The sequence below is a fragment of the Callospermophilus lateralis genome, chromosome 2 (assembly GCF_048772815.1).
Source record: "Callospermophilus lateralis isolate mCalLat2 chromosome 2, mCalLat2.hap1, whole genome shotgun sequence".
In the NCBI taxonomy this organism is placed as follows: domain Eukaryota; kingdom Metazoa; phylum Chordata; class Mammalia; order Rodentia; family Sciuridae; genus Callospermophilus; species Callospermophilus lateralis.
In genome coordinates this window covers 131,279,751-131,299,707 of record NC_135306.1, presented here as the reverse complement: position 1 = coordinate 131,299,707, position 19,957 = coordinate 131,279,751, and the positions used below count along the sequence as shown (strand labels likewise).

The 19,957-nt window shown below is 39.0% G+C and overlaps 1 protein-coding gene across 1 annotated transcript in view; it reads left to right on the top strand.

Moving 5' to 3' along the window:
* Hephl1 (hephaestin like 1) overlaps positions 1-19,957 on the top strand; it is a 75,218-nt gene that overhangs the window by 7,920 nt on the left and 47,341 nt on the right. The window contains exon 2 of the mRNA XM_077108684.1: positions 7,925-8,169. Within this exon, the coding sequence (XP_076964799.1) occupies positions 7,925-8,169 (245 nt within the window). The remainder of the gene's footprint in view (positions 1-7,924; positions 8,170-19,957) is intronic.

Here is a 19,957-nt window from a genome sequence, read left to right as displayed (position 1 = left end):
GACAGCTCTACTATAAGAATTGCTTGTGAGCTTAGAAAAAATACAGATTCTAGGTCTTGCCACCAGGAAGTGTGATTCATTGGCTCTGAAATGGGGCCTAGGAACCTAAACATTTGGCAAATATCCCCAATGATTCTAGTGCAGGTGGGACTTGGGTGGACATTTGAGGAAAACCAGTTTAGAAAACCTAGTCCCCTCTTGGGACAACCATTGACAGTTGGGGCAATGAGATTGACACATCTCCAGGAATGTGCAAAACAAGCTGTTTAACTCAGAGATAAAATATGCAGCATGTATAATAAGTGCTGTGGGAAGTCAGCGAACACTTCACCTCCCTCAGATGCTCCATTTCGCCTCTTGTTTGGGTGGCTTTGCCAGACAAGTCATGGTAACACCTGGAGGTGATGGAGAAAGGTCTCAGACGGGGGTGGGGTCAGGACATTTTAGAAGTTTAAAGGCGGCAGTATGTGTGTGTGTTCACGTGTGTGTGTGCATCTTGAGTATGTGTTTTCATGTGTGCTCACGTGTGTGTGTGTGTGTGTGTGTGTGTGTGTGTGCTTATGCATGTGCTGGGAGAACAAGGTAGAAAAGTTCAGAGGGTCTTCCCTGTAAAGGGAAGCTGGGGTGAGGAGGACCTATAAAAATAAATTACAGCTTTTGATCCATCAGGCCAAGCCCAGAGAGCACATCAGGGGTTCTGAGTCTAATACTTGCTCCGTCACTATCTTATTGGGTGGCCCAGTGTCACCCATAAAACTAGACAACTCTGCCTGTTCTGGTGCTAATTAGGTAGCTTGTGGATGATTCATTTCTTCCTCTTGCTTTTTCCTTCTCCTTTTTCTTCTGAACAATCTGTTCAATCAAGAGTTGTACTCATCTGCTAGTTAATTAACAGAAGCCTAAAGACAAGGGGTTTAAATACACTGGAGATCTTCCTTCCTTCCTCCCTCCCTCCCTCCCTCCCTCCCTCCCTTCCTTCCTTCCTTCCTTCCTTCCCTCCCTCCCTCCCTCCTCTCTCTCTGCCTTCCCTGTCCCTCTCCCTCTTATTCTTCCTTTCCTTACACAAAAGAGACCCAAATGCTGGCAATCACCTGGTCCCAGATTCCTTCCCACTTGACTGTCTGTAGGGTGTGACCCTCTTCCTCATTATCTTGAAATAGTTCCTGGAACTCTAGTCATCATATCTTCATTTCACATACGAATAAGAGTAAGAGCAAAGGACAAAAGTGTCTCTGCCAGCTACATCTGGAGAAATGCCACCAAATGGTGTCTGCTTATATCTCATTGGTCTTATGTTGCATGACTAACCTAAGCTATAAGTTAGACTGACGAATACAACAGAGTCTATTATAAAGCCCCAGGATCAGGCACCCAGACTTTTTTTTTTTAATCACATTCTTGTGCACATGGAAATATAAACCTCTGCATCATAGAGCAGAAGAGGGCCAACTCCTGCTGCTGGGAAGACCCCATGATCCTATGACCCAGAGGCTACACTTTTATGGCTTCTCTGGTCACCTTTCAGTTATTTACTTTTCATATGCTTATACAGATATTGCTTTAAAACCCACACAAATAGGTCATACTTTGCATGCTATTCTACAATTTGCTTTTTCCAAATCATGCTGTACTGGCGCCTATGTGGTGTGAATATGCCATCATTTATCCACTCAGTCACCAGTTGAAAACCACTTCTATCTTTCCAAACTTCTGCTATCACAACCATTCTTTTTCCTTTTTCACATGATTCCTGTCTCCAGATGGGAGAACCCAGGAAGTTGGGAGGGAGGAGAGTTTCATAGCCTCTGTGAGGTCTGGCATTGGATTTCCTGGGTTGCCAACCTTCTCCAGGCACATATACCCTTGGCAACTCCATGAGCAGCCTGAGCCCATAGCTCCCCACTTCATCCCAGGAACCCCCACCCCCCATACTGATCACATCACAAGGAGGTCATGGTTGATGCATGCTGAGTAGCCTGGACAAGTTAATAATCTGGTGTTCCAGGACATAAGTGATACAGGGCTCATTCAGCTGATTATGTGAATACTTCTTCAGCTCCTACTTGGTTCAGAACAGTGGAGAGGAGAAGGTGGTGACAGCTTTCAACCTCCCTTTGGATACAGTAGAAAAGAGCCCACCTTACAGTCTACTGGACCAACCCACCCTCCTTGGGAAAGGTTTTAGTGACCACCTGCTATTACTGAAGCACAACCCTGGGTTCCCCACCTGTCTCCTAAACCCCACATCAGGCAACTAATCCAATCTCACACAACACTCACCTTGAAAAAGTTCTAGAAGTTGTAATTTTCTCTGCCTTCAAAATCATTTCCAGTGAATTTTATTCACCGCCTCTGTGATGCTTCTGGCTTCTCAGTGATGTTTCAGGGCCCTTTAGAAGTGAGATCCAGCTGCTTCACCATCTGGCTCAGTTGGGGACTCCTGAAGGTTCTCCAGCCTCTGAGCCCAAGGCCAGCTTTGTTAAAAAGTATTTAGTTGCTGGTGAGTTTGACTGGCCTGTGATCATATCAGGTGGTCTGGTGCATGCCAGATGGCTCAGCTGATTAGAGAGGAAGTGATGATCATTTTTTTAAGCTTGACCTTGAAACTGTGCTATGCTCTGTTTAAATGCTTTTCTTTTTAAATTTTGTGGTTCGGTCAGCTTCCATTTATAAATTACAAAAAGGCAAGGTGGCTATAGCCCTTCTTGCCAGTGGGTCCCTGGGAAGAAGTGAACTGTCTTTGGAAGACAAGTGCAGCACAGCCAGGCTCATAAGGGCACATGCTGGAGTTCTGAGACATGATCACCACATTTTTTCCTGATAACTACAAACTATACCCTGGAGTCAGATATCACTGGGTAAATGCCTTGATTAGATTGATTATAAGGGGGGCCTAGTAAATAAACATGGGTGAATTATTCCATGTGAGAAAAAGTGTGTGTTCTGCCAGTGCTAAGGTGTTATGTCACCCAGTTACGTCAAGGGTCACTTCCTAAGGCCCTAGAGTGTTGTGCTGCCTGACTGTCTGCAACGAGTGAGAGGGGCAGCTGGGTGTCGGGTGTGCTCAGTGCCACCTGCACAGAAGATGTCCCCATCCACTTTAACTCAACTGCGACTCCTTTTCCAAGTAGCCACTACCAATCCGTCAGATTTGGTGCATAAAATGAAGCCTATTTGCTATCCTAGGCCTAGAGAATACTTAGAGTCAAGCATGGGAACATATGATTTTCTGCAAATACAGTTTGCAAAATGATACCAGCTTTAACTCGCCAATATGGGGCAAGTTCAAAGCTTTTAAAATGTGTTTTCTTTAGATTCCAAAGCCATTGAGTTCCAAATCTTTCAGGCAATTGGAATAGGAAGTTAGGTAAGGCATTAGGAATAAGAAAGATACCTGAAGGAGTTTTGTCTTCAACAAGCTTCCAAACCAGAGACGTACACATCTCCCCTTAACACATTTTGGCAAGTGCCGTTGCTAGTACACAACAGAGTATCATGTTTACAGAGAAGAAGAGAAGAGGGAGTTTGAACTGACTTTGAAGGATGCTTGGTAGGTGGACAATGAGGAAGACAGCTGAGGCATGGGGGAAAGAGTATGTGGAAGTCCTGGAATGCTGACAGGACCTGGGAGTGGGACAAAGAGGAAGGCAGTGAGTCTGGAAAGGAAAGCAAGGTCTGGTTGCTCTGAAGAGGACTTCTCTGCTTTAATTTGAATCTCTGAATCCTTTCCCCCAGCTTAACTCAGGTACCCTCTCCACCATGGGCCTAAATGGTTCTTCTACCATTGAGAAGGCATCCCATGATCTGTCTTCACTGCGGGATGGATTCTGGGCCATCTGACACATTGGCCATCTTCAAAGTCCACCTAAAAATTGGGAAGGATGGGCATCATTCATATCTGAGACTGCTGGGGAGCTTCATAGTAGGAACTGCTCAGGTGCCTGAGTCTGAGTTGCTTAGGTGCTTGTGTCTGAGTCGCTGATGTACCAACAGGTCTGTATCATGCTTCTTTGAGAAAATGAAGATGAAACCCTGAAAATCTCTCTCTACTGTTGGCTCTATAGTGCATTTCCCAATCTTAATGGTTTGGGAAATGAAAATCCATTAGTTAACACCAAGACCGTCAGACCTAGTGTGACTCCATCAACAAAAGAATGTCTCTGCTTGGATAGGACCCAGAAAGAGGGGAGAGAAATCAGGAGTAGATGGCATTGAAGTGAAAGGAGACAGTGAAATTTGCCAAGTTGCTGAAATCTAACCAAACCAAAAAGCAAATCCAAACAAAGAATGAAACAAAAACAAAGCAAACCCCAAAACACCCAGGTTAGATGATGCAAGTGAAAATTACATCTGGGCCACTAGGAATGGGAGATTCAGCTGAATCAGTTGCCAAATAATAGAATTTCCCAAGTCAGGCATGGAGTTAGATGGGGCTTTAGTCAGCTGTACAGTTGTAGTGACTCAGCACGCAGAAGTGGAAGGTTGGGAAAGGGATTGGTCTGATGAGCAGAAAGCAGATGGAAAAAAAAAAAAAAAAATCACATGGGCAGATATGACGAAAAGAGGCCAGACTGGGATTCTGCCAAAATTTTCTTTTCCAAACACAGATCCAAATTTCCCTGCTCATGAATCTTCAGAGACCTTTAATTGCAGGTATAGTTATTCCCCCCCGCCCCCCTAAATCCCATAATGCAGCTCTCAGATTTCTCCACAGCTCTAAGTGTTTTGGCCATATAAAGCTGCTTGTGATTCCCTCGCTGACCTCCAATCCCTCACCTTGGCACCTTGTTGAAGCTGCTCCTTCCACTTGGAGTGTCCATTGTCTCTTCCTGACTCCAAAATTTCCCAGAGCTTGGTATTTTCTTCTTATATTCTTAACAGTCTCTTGGGTGTAAATATCATCGACTCTTCCTCTTAATCATAAACATACTTATTCAGGGCTTGTATCTTGTTCATTTTCGTGTCTGACACACCTATCCCAGCACCTTGCATGCTGTGAATCCTTGGTGTGTATTTGTTGGAAGTCATCAGAATAGTTTTCAATCTCATCCCAGGATTGAACCAGGGAAACGTGTGTGAGATCTGCTGGGAGAGTGCTCAGAGGACTTCTGTGTGCTGATGGAGGCAGAGCCTAGCACAAGGCAAAGCTTCACTGGTCCCCATCCAGAGTGGTCAGGTATCTTTACATTTGTCCCAGTGTGGTGACTCAGTCACACAGATGTATAAACTTTATATATTTTGGTCTAAGAAATACATCTACTTCAGGAGGAGGACTGTCCTTGGTTCTATCTTTGAGCAGAAGGGGAATGTGTCTATGTCTAGCTTCAACCTCCACCTATTAATGTCTGAGTCTGGGGCCTGGGGCAGCAAGTGCTTGGATCTTCTTAGGATTCTGACTCAGAGAGGAGAGAGAAGAGTCAAAGGGTATCATCGTGCCCTGTGCTGAGAGAGATGAGGTGGGGGAAGAACTGATGCAGATCATTCTGGGAGACTTGGGTTATCGCGTAAGGCTTCCGGCTGACGTTCCATAGGGCAGATCTTTTAGGGTCTTCTAGATGCCACTGGTCTACCGCTTCTAAAATCACTGGATACTCATTGCAAACCTGAAGTGATCAGAGCTGCATGAAGTGCTCATCCTTGGCCAGAGTGGACTGCCTAATTGTTCTTTTAAAGACACAGGGGCATATCCCTTAGGAAAGGTTGGGACAGATTTCACTGGAAAAATAGTGGGGAAGGAAAAAAAAATAAATCATAAAGGATTGGGGGAAGCAGAGAAATAGAAAATAAATGTTGGATATCACCTGATAAGCATTTGTCACATTTTTTTGAAAAATGAATTAGATGAATGATTACATTCTTAAAAGTGAGTAAAATAGAATAGGAGGTATAAGAAACGGGAAAGGTAAAAATTAAGAAAGTAGTCATGATAATGGAAGCAATTAGAGGAAGTGAGAGGAGATAAAGCAAGTTTAAGTGATGAAAGAAACACCCACCTCTCAGGCAGACTCCCTTTGGGCCTGGCCAATTGGTGCCCCAAGCTCTAGAGCCACGTCCTCGAGCATGAAATAAGGAGCTCCTTCACAATTTCTAGATCCCCTAGATTGCAACCAGCAGCCACCCTGTGCTGTCCTTGAACTAATCAGTGTGGTCCAGGGTGGGCTGGAGAGGGCATGATGGCACTGATTGGCCAGGTCAGGATCACAAGTCCTGCTCCGACAATGATGTATTAGGGGAACATGGGGTTCATGGGTTAGGCCCAGTCACCTGCTCCATCACAGGAGCTGGAGCTGGAGTTCCAACCAAGCACACAGGATGAGAATGGGGAGGCTGTGCTCTTAGACCCCAGAATGGAGTATAAGTGCTGCATTTCCAGAACTCCATAATGCACACTACTTCAGTCTTTTCCATCTTTTTGGAATTTTCAATCCATCTTTGTTCTTTGAGAGTACATTTAAGCATTGCTTCCTCTAAGAAACCCCCCATGACCTGTCTTTCATTCCAGAGTGAATGCCCAGAACGTAATCTGTGCATCTACTCTGGAGTGGACTTATAATTCTTTCTTCCAGAATGGGAGCTCCTTCAAGGCAAGGACTTTGCTTCTCTCTCTGAATCCCTAATACTGAGTACAGGATTCAACATAATCAATGTTTGTTGAATGACTGAGAAGGAATGCATGCATGGATGCTTGCATCCTGTAGCCCACTGTGTGCTATGGCCTCTCATTCCCAGAGCGTACAACAGCTACACCAGGAGCAACAGAGCGCTCGCTCAAGCAGAAGCTGACACTTCTAGGGTTGCAACTGCAGGCTAAGCATGAAGACTGAGTGGGAAAGGAGGCTCACCACTCTCATGGCATGGTCACTCTGAAGTGTGTCACCAGTGCTGCTACTGTCTTGGAATGCTAGACCCCAAGCACTTTGTCTCCTCCCACCCCGAGGCCCCAGGAGGGCATCTGGTTACATCAAGTCATAGGATTATGTTTTCATTTTTCCACAGCCATTCCTTTCTTTCTATTGCACCCTCTTCTAGACTCCTAATAGTCTCTCTGCACCTCATCTTTGCTCTCCCTTTTGCCTGACATCTCTAAAATTTACACAATGCTGGCATAAGAATGGTCCTTAAATCCCAATTATTATGTCTCTCATTTCATGAGAAACCTCTGTGTTTCCAAGGTCTTTTAAGTTCTTGAACTTGAAATTAACATTCATTCTCAGTGCATCTCTAGAATTCACATGCATGCACATGTCCTGCTCTTCCCCTTCTCTGGCCTGTGCTCAGCCTCTAACCCCCTTCCCCCTGCTACGTGCATGTTTGTCTTCATGCTGCTGGTCCTCTGTCCCTGTGTCTCAGTGTCCTCACTTTCTCCTGTTGTTATCCAAGCCTACTCCTTAATACCTACATTTGTTATGAGTATTTTCTTATATCTTCTACTCACACTGATATTTTCCTTCTTTGAACTATTTTATCTCTAGAAAAGTTGAGCCTGTATCTGTTGTATCAATCTATCAATCACTCAATTGGCACTTAATCATACACTGCTTTTTACAGGTATTTAGTCTCTCCATTATTAGGTTAAAAACTCTGTTGTTTCCCTCCACAGCACTTAGCAAAGTGCTGGGAATGCACTAAATGCACAATAATTGTTAAATGAAAAACTTAAGGCTGTTGAATGAAAAAGGAGCAAATGAGTAGAGTGACTTTAGAATTCTTTGATTTTAGTTTGGTTGTGAATTCTATTTGTACCTTTTGTCACTTAACTGAGCCTCATTTCCACATTGGTAAATCACAGATAATCTTACCAGTTCTACACAGGGTAGATTATGTTGAACACTAAATAAGAAGTCATACATGCAATCTCTAAAGGTAAGTGCTTAGTGTTTCTCTTTAAATCTTAATTTTAAAATATTTTTCTTCTTACTTTTAGACTTGCAACCTTGTTTCTTGAAAGAGGGCCCAACAGGATAGGCAATATTTACAAAAAGGCTGTTTACAGACACTTTACAGATGGGACCTATTCCACGGAGATCCCCAAGCCCTCCTGGCTTGGGTTCCTGGGCCCCGTCTTGAGGGCTGAAGTGGGTGATGTGATTGTCATTCATCTGAAGAACTTTGCTTCTCGACCTTACTCTTTGCATCCACATGGTGTTTTCTACAATAAAGACTCAGAAGGTAAGTACCAGTTCTCTGTTATTGAGGTCCTGTTTCCATTTCAGAGGAAAGGTAACTGTCCATTACAAGTAAAGGGATTCTAAGAGCACAATGATTACACACATTAATTTGCCTTCCTCTCCCTCCTTCCATCTTTCCCTATCTCCATCCATCTGTTCCCCTTTTTTTCCTTCCTTCCTTCTTTCTTTCTCTTCTTTATGTTGACACAGAGCAGGTAGGTTGGGTGCAGACACATGTCCCAGGGCAACCAAGCTTGTCTGGCAGCTGGACTCCCTTGGCATATGTTCACTCCACTATGCCCCCAGAAACACAGCTTTCTTCTTTCTAATGCCCCTCAGCTGCACCTAAACGGCAAGCAGAAAAGCAGCCCGCGGCTGTCACTAGTTGCACCCTTGGCTGAGGGGTGGTGTCTCAATATGCTGATCTCCACTGCTCAGCTAGGCAGTTGTCTTGGTGCTTGCTTTGTGAAACAGGCCTGTTTTCTTGAGTTTTCAGGGGGTAGTTTCTGGATTCCTCCCTAATTAAAAAAATTCTTTAATACTCTTAGACTTTTGAGATAGAAGCACTTCTTAGACATCAGAAGTATTTTCTGCCTGTGTTATTTAGTTTTCCATCATTATAACAAATACCTGAGATAAATAAACTTAACAAAGAGAAAAGGTTTATTTTGTCTCACAGTTTTGATGTTTTAGTCCATGATCAATCAAGCCTATTGCTTTTGGGGCCATGGTAAGGCAGCAAGCTCATCATGACAGGATTGTGTGGCTCAGCAAAAGTGATAAGAGAAAAAGGAGATTGGACATCTCTAACTAGTGCTTCCCTGGGGAACAAGTCTTTAATATTTGGGAGACATTTCGGATTTAAATGACAGCAGCACCCCTTGGAGCAGTCTTGCTCATAACCAGGTGGAATGGGTTGAATGATGCTGCACCTGCTGGGTGACTGTATCTGGGAATGTGTCGACACAGTACCATTAACTCTGATTCCACCCACCTTATCGTCAAGGAGGAGTTTGGGTGCAGACACATGTCCCAGGGCAGCCAAGCTTGTCTGGTTGCTGTCCCCTCCAGGTCTGGCTGCTTATACCCTACCAGGTATACACAGCTAGAGGAGAGAACTCTGGCAGTAAACATGATTTTTCCCTTTGTTCTCAGTTCTTTGCTAACAACTGACCTGTAGCAAAGACTTGGTAGTTCTTAGTTGTTGAGGATGAACACATTAAATTATGCCAGGTAAATTTTAAGAAGTTTTGCAAATATAAGGGATACTTTTATGACTTTTCTTTAATTTTTTAAAGTATTATTTTTGCTGCAGGTTGAAAGTAAGGATGTGCCAAGATAGCTGTGACTGTTTTTGTTTTTTAATATGGAGGAAATAGGACATCTTTGAATCTTTGTCTTCATCACTCCATGTTTCTGGAAAGCATACCTTTATAGAGCTGATGGTGTTCTAAGATCCACTAGTCCACTGCCACAAATCCTTTAAAAGTTGTAGTTAAGGTAAACATAAGAAACAACTTACCATTTTAACCATTTTCCCAGGTACAGTTTGGTGGCATTAAGTACATTAAATGTTATTTAACATTCAATACTATCCACTTCCAGAACTTTTCATTACCCCCAACAGAAACTCTCTATCCATTATGCAAGACCTCCTTTTTTTCCCTCTCCTTCCTTGGTAATTTCTATAGACATCTGTCCAAGAATTTCTAGGGATCTCCTGTAAGTGAAATTATTCAATATTTGTCCTTTTGTGTCTGGCTTATTTCACTCAGCATACTACTTTCCAGATTCATCTATACTTAAGCATGTCAGAATTTTATTCCTTTTTAAGGCAGAAAGTATTGCATTCTATGTATATACTTCATTTTGTTCATCTTCTCATCTCTTGGTGGATGCCTAGGTCATTTCCACCTCTTATCTGTTGTGAATAATGCTGCTATGAACACTGATGTGCTACTGATCCTTATGAGCATCTGTGAAAGTCTGGAACCTTTGCATTGGAAAATATGTATGTGCACAAAATCTGGAACTCAAAGTTTAGGGATTCTTAGAGTCCTTGAAATCAGCCATGGATCCCTAAATTAAGGACACTTACATATTGTTTACCCAAAAAAAAAGCCTTCTCTACACCCTGTTTCAAGAACATTTCTCCCATGTTGAGGAGCCTGTTGGTTTATCCAATAGCACTTATCAAAATGGCATAGCAAAAGGAAACTTTTTTCTTTGCTTCTTTGTTAGTGTCTGTCTCTACATTAGACCATAGATTTCCAGGGAGCAGAGATTATCCTGGGATGTGTTGGACACTGTCCCCAGTGCCTGGCCTAGGTCATGGCATGTACCAAGTGCTCTCTCAACACTTTAGTACCTCCCAGATATATGATGTTGGAATCATAAAGGTAAGAAGTCAAGACCCAGAGAGGGAAAGTGCCTCCACAAGTTCTTCCAACTGGTTAGGTGCTGAGTTGTGATAGACATAGGCTACTTGTCACCCATTCTCTCTTCCATTCTGGGCTCTCCCTAGCACTCCATACTGATCTTTTGCCCTTTCTTTACTATGAACAAATCTCAGTAGGCCATCATGAGGCCTTGACCCTTAACCTTACTGGATCTGCCAGAGGAGTGATTGTTAAAATTCAGAGCAATGGCCAGGTCCTTACCTCATGTGACATAGGGGCTATAGATTGACTTTTACTTGATACCAATACCAATACACATTTTTAAAAAGGTTTGCATTCAATCATAAGTCTTCCATGAAATACCCGGTAGGTGTTAGAGATTGACACTGGGTCTTGGCAATAAAAGATGAATGAATCTTAGATTACTGTAAAAATTAATGATAAGTGTAAGGGATTTATTTTAGGGTCTGAGTTCTATCCCACTGATCTATATGTTTATCTTTGCACTGATGCCACACTTGGTTTACCCAATAGTACTTGATAAAGTTTCCAAGTTGAGGAGTGTAAATCCTCCATCATTGTTCTTCTTTTTAGGACTTTCGGCTCTTCTAGTCCCTCTGCATTTCCATATACATTTTAGATCATCTTATTAATTTTTACCCCCAAATAATTTTGTTAAACATTTATTTTTTTAGAAGTAGTTGGGCACAATACCTTTATTTTATTTATTTATTTTTATGTGGTGCTGAGGATTGAACCCAGGGCCTTGCATGTCCCAGGCAAGCGCTCTACCTCTGAGCCACAACACCAGAAACTTGTATCTTGATGAGGATTGCATTGAATGTATTGATCAATTGTGGAGAAATTTCTGTCTGCATTTTAAAAATGAATTGACATATTAACAATATTGAGTCTTTCAATCCATGAAATGAACACGAAATTTGGATCTTTAATATTTCTCAAAAACGTTTTAGATTTTAGTGTCCATAATTTGCATTTTTTTGTTAAATTTATTCCAAGGTATCTTATTTTTTTCTGATTCTCTTATGAATGGAATAATCTTCTTAATTTCATTTTTGGAGTGTTTTTACCAATGCATAAAAATACAACTCATTTTTGTGTGTTGATCTTATCTCAGCTTGTTAAACTTGTTTATTAATATATGTTAGTAGGTTCCTTGGGATTTTCTCTATGTAGGTCATCATGAATAAAGACAGTTTTGCTTTTTCTTACCAATCCATATCCTTTAATTTTTTTCTTTACCTAATAGGCTAGTACCTGTGGAGCATTACTTAATAATAGTGACAAGAGCAGACATTCTTGCCTTTTTCTCAATTTTAAGAAGAAAGCACTTAGTTTTTCCCCGATTGAGCATGATACCAGCTGTGGATTTTCTTGGTTACCTTTTATCACATTGAGGAAATTGCCTTCTAGTCCTAGTTTGTTGAGAGTTATAACTTAAGTTCTAGATTTTGTTGAATGAGTTTCTGCCTCTGTGACCCATGTAATATTTTTCCTTGATTTTCTTTCTATTCATTGATTTGCAACTTTAAAATCTGATTTTGTCATGATATAAATCTTCTTAAAATGTTGCTGGATTTGATTTGCTCATATTTTGTAGAGGATTTTCATGCCTGCCTTCATGTGGAGTGCTGGTCTGTAGTCTTCTTGTGATGTCATCATCTGCCTTTGGTATCAAGGTAACACATCATAATAAATCAGGAAGTCTACCTTCTTCTATTTTCCAAAAGACTTTGTAAAGAATTTGCATTATTTCTTCTTTTTATCTTTTTGTAATCAGGGATTGAACCTAGGGACACTTAACCACTGAGCCACATCCCTAGCCCCTTTTTATTTTTTATTTAGAGACTGTGTTTTGCTAGGTTGCTGATGCTGGTTAAGAACTTGTGATTGTTCTGCCTCAGCCTCCTCAGCTGCTGGAATTACAGGAATGCACCACAACCTCTGGCTTCTTTTTTCTAGTTTTCTAAGGTGAAAGCTGAGGTTATTGATTTGAGATGACTCTTCTAACCTAGGTGCTTAAAGATCTAAATTTACTTTTTAAGCACTGATTTTCCTGAATCCCATAAATTTTGATATGCTTTGTCCCCATTTTATTTCAGTTCCATTTTTTTTACCATTTCTTTCCTGATTTTCTTTGACTCATGGTTATTTAGATATGTATTTTCTTATTTCCAAATATTTGGATGATTTCCAGGATTTCTCTCTATAGATGATATCTAATTCAATTCCATTATGATTGAAGAACATATTTTGTGTGATATCAATGCTTTTAAGTTTACTGAGACATCTTATGCTTGAAATATCATCTTTCTGTGAGAATGTTCTGTGTACTCTTGTAAAGAGAGTATATTTTCCAGTAGCTGGGTAGAATGTTCTATAGATATCATTTAGAGTTGTTTTATAGTGTTGTTTGGTTTTCTGTATACTTGCTGACTTTCTACCTAGTTGATTTATCACTTATTGTGAGTGGAGTATTGAAATCTACAAAATGTATGTTTGAGTTGTCTATTCATCTTTTCAGTTGTGTCAATTTTTGCTTCATGTATTTTGAGCTGTTTTGTTAGGTGCAAATACATTTACAATTGGTAATTTTTTTCCTGATACATCTATCTTAACAAAATAGCTATCATTTTCTTTAATAATATTTTTTGCAATAAAATATATTTTGTTTGTTATCAGAATAGTCTCTTATTGTTTCTATTTGAATTACTTTACTTTCAACACATTCATGTCTCTGAGTGTAAGACACAAATATAGACAGTGTAAAGTTGGATCTTGCTTTTTCCTTCAGTTTGATAATTTCTGAATTTTAATTGAGCTGTTTAGACCATTAACATTAAATGTGATTGTTGACTGGGTCGATTTATATTTGTCATTTTGCTAATTGTTTTTATATGTTTTTTGTCTTTTTTGTTCTTCTGGCTCTTATTTAATGTCCTCTTTTGTGCTTAATACATTTTAGATATATTATTTTATTTCTTCTGCTGATTTTTATTTTTTTATTTGTTCTTTTTAATGATAGTAGAGTATATTACGTATACATGAAATATAATTTTCTGTTGAATTTTAAAAGCTGTATATCATTAAGTAATTTTCTTATTGGTTAGTCTAGGAATTGTAATATGCACCTTTACTTATCACAATGTATTTCATATTTTTACCAATTAAATTTTGATAAAATATATAGGCTTTGCCTCAATAAAGTTCTTTTCCTTTCCTGTGAGATTTATATTTTTAAGATATGCATTTTTGATATATATATATCCTATGAGATATATATTTATTATGTACATATAATATATTGTACTTCATACTTTGTATTGCCTTATGACTTTTAAGGAAGTTAAGAAATGGAAAATTTGCTGTGTGATTTTTTATATTAACTCACATATTTCCCATTTCTATTGCTTTTTAATTCTTATTTTGAATACAAATTATTTTCTCTAATGACATTTTCTTTTATTCTGAAGTGCTTTTTAAAAAATATTCCTTGGAAGGCAATTTTGGTAGCAACAAACTCAGTCTTTGCTTTTTATAATGTCTGTATTTTGCCTCTATTTTTGAGGACTGGATTTCTGGATATAGCGTTGTCTGCTGATTTCTCTTTCCCAGTACTTGAGCAGTTCCCAATGAGCAAATGACAAATCAGCCATTAACTGTGTTGATTCTCCTTGTGTGTGATGAGTCTGGTTTCAATATTATTTGTCTTCTTTCTGCAATTTGACAATAATGTATCTATGTTCGGATCTCTTTGTATTTATCAAATTCCCCACTCTATTAAAAATAAGATAATTTCTATTGATCTGTCATCAAGGTCACTGATTCTTTTGTCATTTTGAATTTGTTAGTAAGCTCCTTAATGAGTATTTTATTTCATTTATAGTACTTTTCAATGTCATAAGTCTAATATGCTTATTTTTTAAAATAATTTCTGTGTCCTTACTGAGATTCACCATTTACTGAATCATTTTGTCTGACTTTCCTTTAATTCTTTAAATATAATTCTTTTTAGATGTTTGTATGTACTTTTTAATAGCTGTTTTGAAGTCTTTATCTGCTATATTCCACCTTTGTGGCAGTTAGGAATAGTTTCTGCTCATTCTTTTTCTTCTCCTGACTATGAGTCACACTTTTCTGTTTCTTGAAGTGTCTGCTAAATCCAACCTAGTATTTACTGTGAACCAGACACTGCTGAAAAATTGGGTTGCAAAGATGAGTAAATACACTGTTGCTGCCTCCAAGATATTTGTCCAGGGAGGGGTAGAGAAAGGAAATTAGAAGTGGATGAGTGAGTGGAACTAATGCTGATTGAACAGCTACTGTATGTCAGCACTTACACTACAGTTCTTATATACAGTCTTTCATTTAATGATAGAATGAAATAGTATTTTCTTGATCTTCTTGTAAAATTTGTTCAAGTATCAGGACTATTCTAGTATTTTAAAACAAACTTTATTGTTTTTTAAAAAATGCATGACACTATAAGGGGGGATGTGTAACACAATCTGATTCTTAATTAGTTCGAAATTTAAACAAAATTGAAAAAAAAATTGCATAAAAAGGTGATTAAAAATTCTTGAGAGTACAGAGAGGTATATATATATATATTTTAAAAAGTCATTTCAACCAAAGATTGTGAGGTACAATCTTTGTATTTCGAGTATTTATATTTTCCTTCCTCTAAGGAGAATAAATATCTTCACATACTCAGAGGTCTGGTTCAAATTGGCCTGCAGAAAGTTTCATTTTTTCTTCCAGTTTTCTATTGTGTGTTTGAAGATCATATAGATTTTGCACTCTGTAACATGCTGCTGTAGTATGGATTGGTTTGAGTGTGTCACCTATGGTTTCATGTGTGGGAGGCTTGGGCCCCAATGAGGTGGTGTTAAGAGGTGGTTGGATCTTTAAGAGGCAGAGCCTAGGAGGAGGTTTCAAGATTATCCCCTTCCCCTCATTTTGTGTTCCTATCTTAACATGTGATCTCTCCCTCTCTCATATACTCCAGCCATTGTTGTGCCCTCTGTCACAATGTGGCACAGTAAAGGGGTCTTTTGCTAGAGACAGTGCTATGTTGTTTGTTGTTTGTATTGTTAGCCTCCATAAAAAAAGAAAGAAAGAAAAGCAATCTCCAGTCTTTTCTCTCTTCTCCTACCCAAAAAGCAATCACCTTAACAGGTGCTTTTAATTTTTTATGAAGAAATTTATATACATATTTTTGCATGTGTGTATGCCTATGTATATGCATGATCATATCTTAATTAAGTTATACATAATGGCTTAATCTATAATACTATGTTCTTTCTGTTTTTCGCTTTTTACTTTCTTAGAGATTTTCTCACATTAGTACATTTAATAGTTGTGCTGTATTTCACTCTATGAATATGTAATTATTTGAGATGTTTCCAGTTTTTATATTTTGAAAACATTTTCAAGTATGTTTTTAGGATAAATTCTTAGGAGTGAAATTTATGCTATATATTTTTTTTTGGTAGGGTGGATAGGAGTTTACAAGTTGTCCTTCAAGAAATTTGCATTTTGTACTCTTCCACAATTTATGAACAAGCATTTCTTCCCAAATGTCACTAACCCTCAAAATTCCCAGATTTCATGGGTGGAAAATTATAATTTTTAAAAGCCCACATATCCTAGAAGATACTTAACTAAATGTATAGTTTATTTATTCTCTTTTATGGTTAATGTTATCAAACTCTGTTTTTGGGAATGACTTTCAGAACAACTTAATATACTATCCATCCCAAATCACTTTGCTACTTCATATATGTACTTTATTTTGGATCCCAAATGATGTTCTTCATCTTGAAAAGTGACATTGAGGATTTGCATGGAACTCTAGCTCCTCATTTCAGTAACAGCCACCAGCAACTCCCAATAATAATAACAGTAATAAGAGTAATAAACAGTTTATTCAATGAATTATAAATAATTTCTAGAAAATTTGATGTTTGTATTGATTTGTATCATACAATCAAAACAAAATGAACGGTCTCAACTGAAGTTTCAAGTCAAGTCGTCTACCCATCCAATTTCCCCCAATTCTCTACCCTCAGCCTCTCTATAATTAAATTCAGATTATTCCAAACCATGCGTTTCATTCATAAGACTTTTGAAAAAGAGAGTATAAGATAATGCCACTTATTTATTATTTTACTCAACAGGTATGTATTGAGCACCCTCCATGCCAGACACTGGGGAAGACCCTGTGCATACAGGTCATGATACAAGGAAAACTGGAACTTGCTTTCATGGAATTGTTGTTATGGTTTAGATAGATTTTAGGTGTCCTCCAAAAACTTATGTGTGAGACAATGCAAGAAGATTTAGAGGTGAAATAATTGAGTCATGAGAGCCTTAACAGAATGAGTGAATTAATCCCCTGATAGGGATTAACTGAGTGGTTGCTGTAGGCAGGCAGGGTGTGGCTGGAGGAGCTGGGTTGATGATGGTGTGCCTTTGGGGTATATATTTTGTCCTTGTGGAATGGAGTCTCTCTGCTTCCTTATCATCATGTCCTGAGCCACTTTCCTCCATCACACACCTCTGCCATGATGTTCTGCCTCATCTCAGGCCCCAAGGAATGGAGTCGGCCATCTATGGACTGAGAGCTCTGAAACTATGAGCTGCCAAATAAATCTTTCCTCCTCTAAAATTGTTCTTGTCTGGTCTTTGGTCATAGCAGTGAAAAAGCTGACTAAAACACTTAGAGTTTGACATGAGAATAGAAATTAATCAAGCCATTACACACACATATGTGTATAAGAAGTACACATATAAGTAAACACTTAAGCAAATACTAGGAATAAATGATGACCAGTGTTTATTGAATGGGTGCTATTCGTCAGGCACTTTGATAAGTGCTTTGTAGATATTGTATCATGGCCTCAACAACTCTGTGAAGTAGGTGTTAAAATTATCATTGTCTTCTAGATAAGAAGCTAAGACTCATGGAAAAGAAGTGAATTCCCAGATCATATAACTAACAATTCATGGAGATAGGATTTGCTTCTAGTCAATCCAACTAATTTCAGTGGCTGTGAGGTTAACTACTGGCTATCAGCTGCCCTCTCTCTGTATGAACGCACTTTAGAAAACTGACCTAGTCCAGAGAATTCACGATTGCTTGAGTCAGACCATACTGTAACTTGAAATCCATGGCACACATATTTGACCTTAATCCCAATACTATGGGGAGCCATAGAATGAATGACTAAGTAGGGAACAGCATAATTGGACTTGAGATTTGAAAGATCACTCTTGCTATAGCTTTGGAGAATGGATCAAGAAGCAAGAGATGAATGGAAACCAGCAAAGAAGATACTTCAGAAGCACAGGTGAGAGATGATGGCAGTTTGGGTGAGAGTTGTGATGGTGGAGATGGACAGACATCAATGAATTTGAGAAGCAGCAGGAACAAGGTCTGGTGGTGGTTAGGAAGTCGGAGGGAGGAGGAGAAGGATGACAAGAAAGTTCCCTTTGCTTTGGCTTGTGGCATTGAGTGCTGATGGTGACTTCCCCTGAGAGAGGAGGCAGTGACTGAGGAACAGGCTTGGCAAAGGAGAGGTGAAACTCTCAGAGAAAAGCTATGTTGAGATCTTTTGAGATTTCCAAGTGGAGATGTCACATAAACAGTCAGGTATCAATGCAAAGATGCTCTTAGATAATGTCCAGGCTGGAGATTTAAGTTGAAGCCACTTGCGTGTGTGGCTGATTTGATGGAACTATGTGAATAGGTGCCTCAAGGAGGAAGCACCGGGCAGGAAAGGAAGGAGCCAGCATTGTAGCTTGACATTAGTTTAACCTTGAATAAAAATTGTTTTTTCAATATGTTAATCAGTGTTATACTCTTAGCTCGTATTGAGAGAAAAATGTAAGAAATTATTTAAAAAAGAATATTTTTGCATCTTTTGGAAGCCATTCTTGAAAACATTGAAGACCTAATTCATTACATTATTCAATAATGTATATATAAGGTTTTCTTGAAAATATTCTTCCACAAATCAGTACTAGCAAAATGTCCTCTCTCTTAAGATATGGTTAAGTTTCCTTTAATGCACAAAGAAATAATGAAACTTAATTATATTAACCTAATATACATTAAACATATATCTAACAATGTAACCTAAATATAACCAGAAATTTAGAGCTATACTTAATGCAGAAGGATTATAAATAATTAAATTTATTTCCTGCTTTGTCTGTACAGGTTTTTTTTTTCTGAGTTTATCAATATAGGTGTCTCTGACTTAATTTTAAATATAATTTAAAATTAGTAAGTATTAAAAATACTTAATTTGTAAAATGATTCATATTCTTTTTAGAATAAAAGTCATTAAGAGCTAATATGTGAAAGAAAGTGAAGTGAATAAATAAGTTTTTTTAAAAAAGTCTGTACACTCTATTCTCAATAATTTTGATGGGAAGTCAAACACAAATAGATCTGAATGTGCCTCAGCCACATGTTAGCATTGTTAACTTAATCTATACAGTGGATATGAATACCTACCAAATCGAGTGGCGTTGAAAAGTAAATGTGATAATACAGAGTACCCTGTACAATCAGCACATAGTAGGGGCTTAACGGCTATTGTTTTCTTGTGGCATCCCTCTCCAAACAGCAAGTTATGTTTCCATGGTGGAATGTGCTGACAGATCACATTAGATTTCTGTTCGTGTCTTTTCTTGGACTTTCCTTGGCTACACTGGGGCTTGCTGTCTTATTCGAATTTTCATTCTTGATGCCTTACATTTATTAGCATGTGGTTTATGCCTAATTCATGGTGTGGAAAGAATAAATTGGAAGAGTGAGTAAGTGGTGAACAGACCAGAAGTGCATCCAGTCCTCTCCGTCCCTCACCCTCAACCTTCTTTTTAATAACAGTCCAGTTGCTCCCAGTCCTTTGATGCCCCTCAAATGCCACCTCCACAGGGAAGCTTGTGATAATTATAATGTGCACAGAGTGCTCACCAGCCTTCTACCCAAGTGGGTTTTGCACTATTTTTAGCAGTGCAGTTTCCTAATTGAAAAATCATGCCGGGCAAGATGGCTCACACCTATAATCCCAGTGGTTCAGGAGGCTGAGACAGGAGGATGGGGAGTTCAGATCCAGTCTCAGCAACAGCAAGGCACTAAGCAACTCAGTGAGACCCTGTTTCTAAATAAAAAATACAAAAATAGGGCTGTGGATGTGGCTCAGTGGTTGAGTCCTCCTGAGTTCAATTCCTGGTACCCAAAAGAAAAAGGAAAAAAAAAAATCACATGTGATTCTAGTTTATAAGACAGAGCAAGGAACTTCCCTGTCTACCTGTCCTAACCACTCTGTGAAGGCCCTTTACCTTGTTACAGGTCTC